Genomic DNA, 13,466 nt, shown 5'->3' with positions numbered 1-13,466 from the left:
GCCCCTATGTATTTTGTCCCCCTACACCAAACATGATGACGACGACACACAGGTTAAAATATCAAAACGAACTCTGAACCAATTACATTAATTTGGGGACAGGTCGAAAAGCATTAAACATGTATGGCAATTTAGCTTGCACTTGCTAGCTAATTTGTCCTATTTAGCTAGCTTGCTGTTGCTAGCTAATTTGTCCTGGAATGTAAACATTAAGTTGTTATTTTTACCTGAAATGCACAAGGTCCTCTACCCCGACAATTAATCCACACATAAAACAGTCAACCGAAACATTTCTAGTCATCTCTCCTCCTTCCAGGCTTTTTCATCTTTGAACTTATATGGTGATTGGCATCTAAACTTTCATAGTATTACCACGACGACCGGCAACACAGTTTGTTTTTCAATCACCCACGTGGGTATAACCAATGACGAGATGGCAAGTGAATACCTGCTTCTATAAACCAAAGAGGAGATGGGAGAAGCAGGACTTGCAGCGCGATCTGCGTAAGAAATAGAAAGGACTTCTATTTTAGCCATTGGCAACGCAGACGCTTGTGAGCAGTGTGGGTGCAATAATTGAATAACATACATTTCTACATTTACTTTGCAGCGCACGCGACGCGAGAGGTGTAGTCAGGGTATGAGACTGTCTGGATTGAGCGAATGTGACTTGTTGTATTTACCTGTGGAGGATTGTGCGTTGACATCAGCCCCATGTACCAGGAGCAGTTTGACAATGTCTACGTAGCCCCCGCTGGCTGCTGCCATGAGGGGCGTGATGTCGCCCTTGATGCCCCGATCTTCAACGTTAGCGTGCATGGCCAGCAAGACCTGCAGGAGAACAGACAACATCAGTGCTTGCAACAAATACCCAGGCACAACCACAAAGCCCCAGGTTGGCAGTAGAACATTAATGATCTATTCTGTTCTTTCAACCAATCGATTGTAATTTTCCATACACAGACACCATATATGTTTGACTAAAATCCACTATATGCATTGAGCTTGTCTAAAGCATTAAGCGCACTGTTTTATGAAATAAGACAAATGACTCAAGAGGGAGACAGAGATCAAGATAACCGGAAAAAACAAAACCTGTCCCGACCATCCTCCTTGGCTCCTACTTGCTTCCAGAGATTCTGATATTACTCTCCTGAAGTGGCCGGTAATAGGCTACACAAGGACTCAGCAAACTCTCATGTGGAATGCCAATTTATTTCACCATTTCTACCGATCTGAGTGCCAGTTAGTTTTCATTTGCACATTTGAGGAAGAGTTTAATTTAATTAATTAATAAGTCTTCATCTCAAAATCATTGTCATGTGGTTAATCAAAATTTAGACACCTGCTCATTCAAGGGATTTTATCTGTACTATTTTCTACATTGTAGAGTAAGACATCAAAACTAGAACACATATGGAATCATGTAGTAATCAAAAAGATTGACCATAATGTCTCAAAGTAATAATGGACTGTCGTTTCTCTTTGCTTATTTGAGCTGTTCTTGCCATAATATGGACTTGGTCTTTTACCAAATAGGGCTATCTTCTGTATACCACCCCTACCTTGTCACAACAGAACTGATTGGCTTAAACATATTAAGGAAAGAAATTCCACAAATTAACTTTTAACAAGGCACACCTGTTAATTGAAATGCATTCCAGATGACTTCCTCATGAAGCTGGTTGAAATAATGCTAAGAGTGTGCAAAGCTGTCATCACAGCAAAGGGTGGCTGCTTTGAAGAATCTCAAATATAACTTTTTGATTTGTTGAACACTTCTCTTTTTTGGTTACAATGTTAGAGGTTCACCTAGGGGTCATGATTGGGGCTGTACCAAATTACTGATGTATTATTAATTGATTAAGCTTATGTTGTATTAATAGAAGGGGAGGGGTTATAAGACCCCTTCTTATAAAGAGATCCCTCTGAGAAATGTGTGACTGAGACAGAACTCTGCAGGGGAGTGTAGGAGACAAGACAAGTCAGACATTCCACTAGAAACCAACTTGGACATTTACTGCTAAGCTTTTTAGATAACATACTAAAACCCTTGTTAATATAGCTGTGTAGGCATGGTTTTGGTCTCATGAGTAAAAGATCATGACGTAGGCCGTGACATCACTAGGGCTGGACTTCGGGTTTGATAAAATAACACGGGACCTTTCCTTTGATGCAGAACTTACTCGGAAACATGCGTGCTGTGATCCTGATTGTCAACTTCTGTCTGCAATTGCATTAATACAGGTTGAATTATTTAATTAAAGACAGTCATAATGCTAATTTCACCAATGAGCCAATGATTGACAAGGACCAAGGAACGAACCCTAACAACAACTTGATTCCATATGTGTTATTTCATAGTTTTGATGTCTTCACTATTATTCTACAATGAAGAAAATAGTAAAACATAAAAAACCCTGAATGAGTAGGTGTGTTCAAACTTTTGACTGGTACTAAATATCTCTTTGCTTATTTGCGCTTTTCTTGGTCACTACTGCCTTACGCATGCATGCATGTATATACACACACACACACACACATATATCACAACAGCCTAACAACCAAACAGTCGTATAATTGAGGTCAGCCCTAATTTGAATACAACTGTATTGGATTTCAGAACTAGATGGAACTACGGATTAAAAGCAAGGCAGGGCAATGCTAGCAGTATTACATGAGTGGTTAAAAATACAAAGATGAGAGAGTGTGTTGTGTGTCAGAGGAGCCTGGTTTGATGTTGATGATAATGTGTTTTCTTGTATGCCGAATGAGCCAAAGATTGTTGCTGTGGGGGAGGCGCTGATTCTGGAAGTGGGCTGCTCATTCGACTGTTAGATAGGAGCAGGCTTTTGCAGACATGCTCCTAAAATACCAGCCTCTCATATCCCTCCTACACAACCTGGGATAAAGATGCAGGTTGGTGGCACTGATATTTGGCAGTCTCAGCCACGTACATAGGCTTACTGGACATGGTCTCCAGAATGCAGGCCTTCCTAAGACCAGAGCAAGGCAGTTGCCTCAGTACTGCTCTTTGGCGGTTACGGGCAGCCTAGCTGTGTGGTGGAGAAGGTTCTTTTTGTTCCTGTCTTCTTGTGTCAACGGCCCTTGAAATAAAGTATTTAAAGTGTGTGTGTGTACTCTACCTGTGCGAGTTCATAGTATCCGGCGGAGCAGGCGAGGCAGAGCAGACTCTCTCCCTCCTCCGTGTGTTCGTTGACGCTCCGCCCCTCATCCAGCAGCTTCCTCACGGCATTAACATCCCCATCCGAGCACGCCTCCGCCAAGCTACGGCTGAAAATAACCAGACTGCTACAATTACTGGGACTGTGGCTGCACAGGGCAAATCAACAGCAGGTCAGAAAACAAGGTTACAGAGCGCTGTCACAATTCACACCTAATACTCAACGAAGTTGAAAACAAAAAGGCCTCACTCAGAGCTGTACATGCATTTCATGAACTGCATTTGGCTCAATATGGTGCCTTAAAGTGTTTCAGTAAAACAGTATAAGATTGATTTAATTTGTGAGAACAAGGTAATGTCTATGAATCAATGTGAGCTATTCAGAGTCCGAGCACAGTTACGTATTCATCTAAGGAATTGTCAACTGTTCATGAAGAGGGAAAACGCTAACTTGAAGAACGCACAAAGGAAACATATGGCCTAGACAATAACATCTTTCTACTGGTGTGAGAATAAGGTGTGATGCACCTTTGTGGTATGAGACTACTAGAGCAGAAGAGATACATACTTGTCTGCCTGGCTGGTGTTGAGTGTGTTTTCAGCCCTCATGCGTGTGAGAGCAGCCGCAGCCTCATCCAGCGCACAGCTCACGGACGACGTCAAGCGGCGTAGCACCTCTGGATCTGCAAAGGCTTTACCATCGGCAGTGGACAGTTTACCAATGCCTTCATAGGCACAGGGCCGTGCATCGAGGGTCACCAGCATTCACAGCACAGCCGCAGTGACCACAAACGCATCCACAGTTAGTGCCGGGCCAAATAAAAACACACACAAAACGGGCATAGGTTAGCCCATGTTCCAACCATGCAACATGTTCAAAGACACAGTGCAAAGAACACATTCTGTCTGTATTATCAAGTGCTGAACAGTGTTGAGGAAACAGAGTTTTTAAACCTAGAGGCGCGAGACTTCCGGGAACGCTTGCGAAACAAACAAAGCAGATCAGGACAGGGTTTGGGGTTTGAGAAGTGAAACATTATTCCTTAGTTGTTCATTTTCTCGAAATCTAAAAGGCATAACCTAGATTTGAGCCAATGTCTTAAGTAGTGGAACATGTTATGTTTCATTCTCATCAAAAACAGCTTTGTATCGAAGGTGTGCCTTTGATTTGATGGCCTGCATATCTGCAGTTCGGAGTGAGATGACCGTTAGACCCAATGACGTGTTTCTGCGCATGAGCTTAGCTTGCCAACATCGACATGACATCGCCTACAAGTGTGATCTGGGATTTCTATTGGAGAAATAGCTTCTGATAATATCAATTGGGGAAACTGAACACATGACTAAGAGTGTGCATACACTGAATCAACGGAACAGAGCCTGGTGATCAGCCAACGTTGAGGCTTAACAGAAGAATGAGCCCAATATTGCCTATGGTATGCAAAAACCACTGCACGTGCCACGTGGTTGGTTACACAGATGTGCAGCAGTTCAGACACGCACACCACACAGAGAGGAACTGACAAAAACACAGGAACAAACAATCACTAAGACACATACACACAGACACACAAAGATAGACAGGAGGCAGACACACGTACGGAAACAACAGAGTCTACTAAAGGCCAGTGCTGAGTCATGATGGGAGCTGTTGCTGCTGTATGGAAATCCATTGTTCATGTTAATCTCCCCTGTGGTGTCCCAGAGAGCCTAGCTACCTCTCATCTCATGGGCTGGGCTAGCCTGTACCAGCTCGCCATGCACTGACTGACTAGCTGGCTTGCTGGGGAACAGCTAACGTGCTAACCGTCTGCACACCACAGCTTCATGCACATCAAATCAGACCAATTAACTTCTTTAATTGTTTAGAGAAAGAAAAGCTTTCTGAAAGAGGCAGCAATGACTGTGGCTCTATACAGACAGACCAAGGTTAAGTGCTTTGATGGTCTGATTCAGCTTAGCTCAACTGAGGCCAGAGAGAGACAGTTGTGACCAGTCTGATAATTACCTTGTGACACTTAGCCTGTGAGCACCCTGCAGTCAACTTTTATTTATTTATTTTATTTAACTAGGCATTTCAGTTAAGAACAAATTCTTATTCACAATGACGGCATAGGAACAGTGGGTTAACTGCCTTGTTCAGGGGCACAGTGAGAGATTTTTACCTTGTCAGCTTGGGGATTCGATCCAGCAACTTTTCGGTTACTGGCCCAACGCTCTAACCACTAGGCTACCTGCCGCCCCAACTTTACTGATTACTTTTTTCCCCACGGTGAACTACAGAACCCACAACACAACCGGATGCAAAGCATAGTAAAAAAGAAAACGCAGGGATTTATGTTGTAGCAGAGAATCTTGTTTTGGGGTTGAGCACTAGCGTTTGTGATGTTGGTATTTCTCCCTGGCAGCGTGCCAACTCCACACACCTACAGGGTCATGTCCCAACACAGTGGCAGGAACAGAAACACGAGCACCAGACACAGGCCTACTAACTAAATTGCAGCAAAATTGTAGGCTTAAATTTATACTCTATTGGGCGGAGATTCAAGCGGGTTTCGGCATTCAAACAATCAAAAAAGACCAGCAGTCCTATACAATAACGAGAATACGACTGGGCAGCCTTACCATGCAACGGTGTTGTAATTTAACATGACTTCAAATGCATAGTGGGCATGGCAGAGGGCGAAATGTGGGCAGGTCTGAAAACAGGGGCATTCATAAAACTAGGTGAAGGAGTCAGATCATGGTGCTACTATGCCAGGGTTTCCATTCAGAAAATGCAGCATCGGACAATGTGTCCGGAAGGATTTTAATTTACTGGCCATTTGAGAAATTTACCGGACCCATATGCATTGGGTACGTAACCCATTACGACGTCCAACCACAGTGCTCAGAATGACAGAAATCACATTAAGATCATGGTAATTCATCTTAACAGAACATGCAACTCCTGTAATGAAGCAGCCAAATAAAACATCATGCAATTAGTGGGAAATACGGTTCTAAACAGCACACCTGATACGAGCGGTTCCATGTGACAGACGAAAATCTATGTTAGAAACGAGGGGGAATCTAAAGATGCAACAACTAGGATGGGTTGCTAATATGACTAGGATTGGGCCTTTGGTTTCTGGACAGAAAAAGACAGCTGATATGAAACAGCTTAAATAGCAATTGCTTTAATAACTGTTGAGCAATGACTTGGGATATATAAATGCTATTTTCACTCCAGCAGCAGATCTAGCGCTATCTGACAAGTGATATTCCACTCAAATTAGGCACGGTATGCTGTGCGATGATTGAGATACATGACCTCTACCGAATACACACAGCCCAATTTAATTCCACTAAATTTTTAAAATGAACCTATAGACCGATAAGCATGGCGGTCAAATGCATTTACATCGACTGATATTTCAATCAATGAATAAAAAGCATTATTTTGCAAAGGGATTGTTTTTTTATCCTGGTCAATTTGGGCAGCAACAATTCTATCTAATCTGCTTTTCCGTTTAGGGGGGTCAAAAGCCAGCAATTGCCCTGTACTATACGTACCGGCTGCTTCTAACAGAGCCTCCAGTCTAGCTTGTGTTTCTGGGTCCACTGTTCTGAGGTCAGCTCCTTCAGCAGCGCTGGACAGGAGCAGCTCCGACGCAGTCTTTAGCATGGGGTTGTCCAGGTCTTCCTGGTCTAATATGAAGGACTCCACCTAGAGACAAGGAGAAACACAAGAGATAGTCAGGACAGGAGGGATGGCTGATGCTCATTTTGCCCTATACAGTTTCTGGGAGAAACCCATTGCCTCAATTAAAAATAGTTATAACAATAATGATTCCTATCATACAGTATTGTATGATCTTATGACCACTGGAAATAAAATTTAAAAAATGCTTCTGCATATTCTGAGGAAGGTATGGGCAGGTCCATTTCATGATTACACAGGCAGGTATAGTCTAGTAATTGGCACGAGGGCACCAGTAAAAAGAATCCCCAAGCTCCACCCCCTCGAGCATGTTGCCTGGAGACGGAGCAGTACAGTGCTTAGGACCTGAGCCTTGGTGGAATTACATGAACTGATCAGCGCGTTTCCTCTCCCCTCCCTGCGACCTTGACCTCCATACACCTGCCTAACGGCCATCAGGGCAGGACATCCTGCACTGGACACCCAGCAGGCTGGCTCTGTCCATCTGTCATTTCATGGTCTACAGGGGAGGGCAGAGCCAACACATCCCAGCCATCACGGTCACCATTCAGTGACACAGCTGTGTGTTGGATCACGCGAATACCAGCAGACTGAAAGCCGCTCATGTAGCACAATCGGTTTACTCACACAAACACACCCAATCGTACACTATCCCTACAATGTTCTTTACAGACTGGACAACTCCATGATATACTGCATGATATCAACAAGCATCCCTGGTGCAAAGAGCCCTGACAAGCAGAGGTCAAAAGAACTGACCCAATGAACGGAACCGAGTTGGAAGGAGAGAAGGTTCACATTTTTCTTTCACGAATGTCGCTCTCAGAGATAAACGATCAAACTGGTGAATATAATTGAAACCATACTGGGGTATTTTTCACTGCTGAGGCTGCGGTACAGCTGGAACTGTTGTGCTCTGTGCTTCAACTCAGGGAAGCATCTGTCTCAGGGGGTGTGTCTGAACAAGAGCACAGGACAAGAGACCACGTCCAAAAAAGTGACTCATTACCTCGTCCATGCATGTCTGTCTGCGCAAGTGTGTAAGAGAGAGACACTGATGCAGGGAGCGGCAGAGAGATGGAGCCTGTAAATTATCTTACATTACGTTATCTTATATTACACTTAGTCTGCAAGGAAATTGCGGGTAATGGGCGCTGGTAAGGAGAAACTCAATCACAGAATGCTGAGTTAAATAGAAGACGATTAATAATTGTCAAGAAACATGACATCATTGCTCCCAACAATCTGGCTAAGCTTCCTTGGTCAAATCCCTCTTCTGCAAAATTATCCTGCACTTCTGAGAACCTCTCTCAGCCGGAGCACAATGAGGAAAAATCACATTCAATGACATTCCAACAATAAACTCATGTTTGCTAAGGTTATTAGTTACAATAATTTCTAAGATGGTAGAATAACAAAAAAAGGTCTAAATATTGGCATCATTCCCACACAATCAATCTATTGGGTACACTATTTTGCCAAATGCATAATGTTAAGCTCGAGCATTAACCGGTACTTACATATGCCATCTAATATCTGACTCGCCACCATGTGTACCTTATGACAATGAAAAACAAAAAGTACTGCGCACAAGAGATTGCCTGCAAGTCAGTGGCCACAAAAACGTACACAACTTGTAGTGACTTGTAGCCTGTAGTGATAACCTACAGTTGTACACAACACTGGTCCTTTCTGTAATTAAAAGTCTCCTGTCCAATAGTCTAGTCGACCCCTGACCATCAGACACACACTGACAATACAGTGCTGAGTTGCTACAGTACTCAAAGTAAGTAGCCTTGCACGAGTGGTGGCTTTTGCGAGCCCGCAGCAGCTCATAGGAGCAGGAGCCTGACGAGAACTGGTGCAGACCAGAGCAGTAGTTGCAGTCAGTAGTTTGTCATTTTTACAGTCTTTGGTAAGACTCGGCCAGGGATCTAAGTCCCAACCTTCAAATCTCAGGGCGGACACTAACATGGTCCAGTACTCGAAACTTCAACGCAAATCAAATCAAATTTTATTTGTCACAGACATGGTTAGCAGATGATAATGCGAGTGTAGCGAAAAGCTTGTGCTTCTAGTGTGTTCTAAATATGTGTGCATACTTATTTTCCACCATAATTTGCAAATAAATTCATTAAAAATCCTACAATGTGATTTTCTGGATTTTTTTTCTCATTTTGTCTGTCATAGTTGAAGTGTACCTATGATGAAAATTACAGGCCTCTCATCTTTTTAAGTGGGAGAACTTGCACAATTGGTGGCTGACTAAATACTTTTTTGCCCCACTGTATATTTCAGTTTAACCACAATATTTGTTGTAATATTTGTTCTGTCTTTTCTGGTGGACTAAACTGAAATTGCAACCAACGTTCGTTCGATGGCTTGTTTCACAAATAACGATGTTTTGGAGATTACATTTTCAAATACCCGAAAGTGAACAGTTGAAAAGTGAAAAAGGCCATTCGTGAACATGGAGTTAGACATTTTACTAATCTGGAAGAGAACCAGTTCGGATTTAAGTATAACTTTTGTATGACTGACACATTTTAGTCAGAGGTCTAATGCTTTAAAATTGAATCATTTCTGCCCTCCAAATTCATATTCATTATATAAATATGCATGTCTTAATTTTGTCTTGCTGTTCCAAATTAAATTGAATATTTTTCGCTCGTATAATAAATTTAAAAAACAGTAGCTAGGTGTAGACAGGACCATAAGCAAATAGGTAAACTGGGATATGACTAAAGAGTTAACTTCTTATGGCAGGGGGGGGGGCAGTATGAATAAGTTGCCCAAACTAAACAGCCTGCTCCTCAGTCTCAGTTGCTAATATATGCATATTATTATTAGTATTGGATAGAAAACTCTAAAGTTTCCAAAACTGTCAAAATATTGTCTGTGAGTATAACATAACTGATATTGCAGGCGAAACCCTGAGGGAAATCAAACCAGTAAGTGGCTTCAATATTGAAAATTCCCATGTTCCATAGCCTACCTTTGCTCCATTTAAAGGGATTCCTTTTCCTATCGCTTCGTCAAGGTGTCAGTCTTGAGACATAGTTTCAGGCTTTTATTTTGAAAAATGAGCGAGAAAGATAACATTGCGTCATTGTATGGCCGGGTGCCAGCAGCGTTTTGTATGCATAACAGAGTTTGGGTAACCATTGCTTTTCCCTCTTTGACTGAAAAGACAGTTGCGGTTGTATACGATTATATATTTTAAAAACAACCTGAGGATTGATTATAAAATTGATTATAAAAAACATTTGACATGTTTCTGTGGACATTACAGATACCATTTGTAATTTTTCTGCATTGTCGTGACCGCTCTTTCCTGTGGATTTCTGAACATAACGCGCCAAACAAACGGAGGTATTTTGGATATAAAAATTATCTTTATGGAACAAAAGTAACATTTATTGTGTAACTGGGAGTCTCGTGAGTGAAAACATCCAAAGATTCATCAAAGGTCAATTATTAATTTGATTGCTTTTCTGATTTTCGTGACCAAGCTACTTGATGCTAGGTGTACATAATGTTTTGTTGAGCGATCGATAAACTTAAACGCTTGGATTGCTTTCGCTGTAAAGCATATTTTCAAAATCTGACATGACAGGTGGATTAACAAAAGGCTAAGCTGTGTTTTGCTATATTGCACTTGTGATTTCATGAAAATAAATATTTTTGGTAATATTATTTGAATGTGGCGCTATGCATTTCAGCGGTTGTTGATGACAATTATCCCGTTAACGGGATGGCAGCCATAAGAATTTAATCAGGGTGACTTAATCCACAAATAGACAGGTATTTTCCTTTCCATGATAGCTTTCTGCTAACTTTCTATTAAAGTTTATTTGGACTGAGAATTTCTTTGTTTCGGGATACGTATACTAGAGGTCGACCGATTAATCAGAATGGCCGATTTAATTAGGGCCGATTTCACATTTTTCATAACAATCGGTAATCTGCATTTTTGGACCCCGATTATGGCCGATTCCACGATGAGACTGCATGGCAGGCTGACTACCTGTGCAGCAAGGAGCCAAGTTAAGTTGCTAGCTAGCATTAAACTTATCTTGAAAAAAAACAATCAATCTTAACAAAATCACTAGTTAACTACACATGGTTGATATTAATAGTTTATCTAGCTTGTCCTGCGTTGCATTTAATCGATGCGGTGCCTGTTAATTTATCATCGAATCAAAGCCTACTTTGCCAAACGGGTGAAGATTTAACAAGTGCATTCACAAAAAAGCACTGTCATTGCACCAATGTGTACCTAACCAAAAATATCCATGCCTTTCTTAAAATCAATACACAACTATATATTTTTAAACCTGCATATTTAGTTAATATTGCCTGCTAACATTAATTTATTTTAATAACTAGGGAAATTGTGTCACTTCTCTTGCGTTCTGTGCAAGCAGAGTCAGGGTATATGCAGCAGTTTGGGCTGCCTGGCTCGTTGTGAACTGTGTGAAGACCATTTCTTCCTAACAAAGACCGTAATTCATTTGCCAGAATTGTACATAATTATGACATAACATTGAAGGTTGTGCAATGTAAGAGCAATATTTAGGCTTAGGGATGCCACCCGTTAGATAAAATACGGAACGGTTCCGTATTTCACTGAAAGAATAAACATTTCGTTTTCGAAATGATAGTTTCTGGATTTGACCATATTAATGACCTAAGGCTTGTATTTCTGTGTGTTATCAAATCATAGACTTAATTCGAATATAATATTTTATAGAGCAGTCTGAGCGGTGGTAGGCAGCAGCAGGCTCGTAAGCATTCATTCAAACAGCACTTTCCTGCATTTGCCAGCAGCTCTTCGCTGTGCTTCAAGCATTGCGCTGTTTATGACTTCAAGCCTATCAACTCCCGAGATTAGGCTGGCAATACTAAAGTACCTACTAACATCCAATAGTCAAAAGGTATATGAAATGCAAATGGTATAGAGAGAAATAGTCCTATAATAACTACGACCTAAAACTTCTTACCTGGGAATATTGAAGAATCATGTTAAACGGAACCACCAGCTTTCATATGTTCTGCGCAAGGAACTTCAACGTTAGCTTTTTTACATGGCACATACTGCACTTCTACTTTCTTCTCCAACACTTTGTTTTTGCGTTATTTAAACTTAACTTTAACTTATCTTATTTGAGACTAAATTGATTTTATTGATGTATTAAGTAAAAAATAAAAGTGTTTATTCAGTATTGTTGTAATTGTGTCATTATTACAAATATATATATATATAAAAAAATAAAATTGAATAATAGTTGATTTTAATATATATATATATATATATAAAAATTGGCTGATTAATCGGTATCAGCCTTTTTTGGTCCTCCAATAATCGGTGTTGGTATCGGCGTTGAAAGATTCTAATCGGCCAACCTCTAATTGTAACATACTCTGTTTCGCAGAAACATGGTTCTCTTGGGATACACTGTTGGGTTCTCAGTTCATCGCGCAAACAGGAATAAATCTCCCTCCGGGAAGGGGGGGGGGGTGTATGTTTTATGATTTATGGTGTAATTGAGATAACACACAGGAACTCAAGTCCTTTTGTTCACCTGACCTAGAATACCTCAATCAAATCCCAACTGTATTATCTCCCAAGAGAATTCTCTTTGGTTATAGTCACAGCCGTGTGTATCCCCCCCCCAAGCCGACACTCCGAAGACCCTCAAAGAACTTCACTAGACTTTATGCACACTGGAACCCACATATCCTGAGGCCACATTTATTGTAGCTGGGGATTTTAACAAAGCAAAGCAAACGAGGAAAAGAATGCCGAAATTCTATCAACACATTGACTGTAGTTCTCACGCTGCTAAAACATTCAACCACTGCTACTCCAACTTCTGGGATGCCTACAAGGCCCTCCCCCGCCCTACCTTCGGCAAATCTGATCACAACTCCATTTGGTTCCTCCCTTCCTATTAGGCATTAACTCAAACAAAAAGAACCCGTGCTTAGGACAATTCAACGCTGGTCTGACCAATCGGAATCCACTCTTCAAGATTGTTTTGATCAAGCAGACTGGAAAATGTTCTGGGTAGCCGCAGAGAACAATAACAACATATACAGAAACCGTGGATAGATGGCAGCACTCGCTCAAAACTGAAAGATCGAACCATTGCATTTAACCGAGCAAGGTGACTGAGAATATGGCAGAATACAAACAGAGTCGTTATTTCCTCCGTAAAGGCAATCAAACGGGCAAAACGTCCGTATAGAGACAAAATTCAACGTCTCAGACACGAGACGTATGTGGCAGGGTCTACAGACAATCACGGACTACAAAGGGAAAACCAGCCACGTTGCAGACACCGACATCTTGCTTCTGGAAAAGCTAATCACCTTCGCTTTTAGAATAACACAGTGCCACCAAAGACTGTGGGCTCTCATCAAAGCTGGGACTGAGAGACTGAAAAACAGCTTCTATCTCAAGGCCATCAGACTGTTAAAAGGCCATAACCAGCACATTAGAGGCTGCTATCCTATATAGACTTGGAATCACTGGCCACTTTAATAATGTTTACATATTTTGCATTACTCATCTCA

At 41.4% G+C, this 13,466-nt stretch overlaps 1 protein-coding gene across 9 annotated transcripts in view; it reads right to left on the bottom strand.

The window, feature by feature from the left end:
- Positions 1–13,466, bottom strand: part of LOC112258321 (ankyrin repeat and KH domain-containing protein 1-like) — a 65,557-nt gene that overhangs the window by 44,716 nt on the left and 7,375 nt on the right. For 5 of the 9 annotated variants that reach the window (XR_006084114.1, XM_042327100.1, XM_042327103.1 and 2 more), the window contains exons 2-5: positions 6,740–6,893; positions 3,753–3,909; positions 3,147–3,309; positions 684–831 (exon numbers count right to left, since the gene is read on the bottom strand). Coding sequence is in view for 8 of the 9 variants with exons in the window: in XM_042327100.1 (XP_042183034.1) it covers positions 684–831; positions 3,147–3,309; positions 3,753–3,909; positions 6,740–6,893 (622 nt within the window). In the remaining variant the exon portion in view is untranslated. The remainder of the gene's footprint in view (positions 1–683; positions 832–3,146; positions 3,310–3,752; positions 3,910–6,739; positions 6,894–13,466) is intronic. The other 4 variants (XM_042327102.1, XM_024432625.2, XM_042327105.1 and 1 more) reach the window with 3 other exon arrangements.

This window comes from Oncorhynchus tshawytscha, linkage group LG09 (genome assembly GCF_018296145.1).
Source record: "Oncorhynchus tshawytscha isolate Ot180627B linkage group LG09, Otsh_v2.0, whole genome shotgun sequence".
NCBI classification, from domain to species: domain Eukaryota; kingdom Metazoa; phylum Chordata; class Actinopteri; order Salmoniformes; family Salmonidae; genus Oncorhynchus; species Oncorhynchus tshawytscha.
The sequence above is the reverse complement of the archived record's forward strand: the minus strand, read 5'-3'. Positions and strand labels throughout refer to the sequence as shown.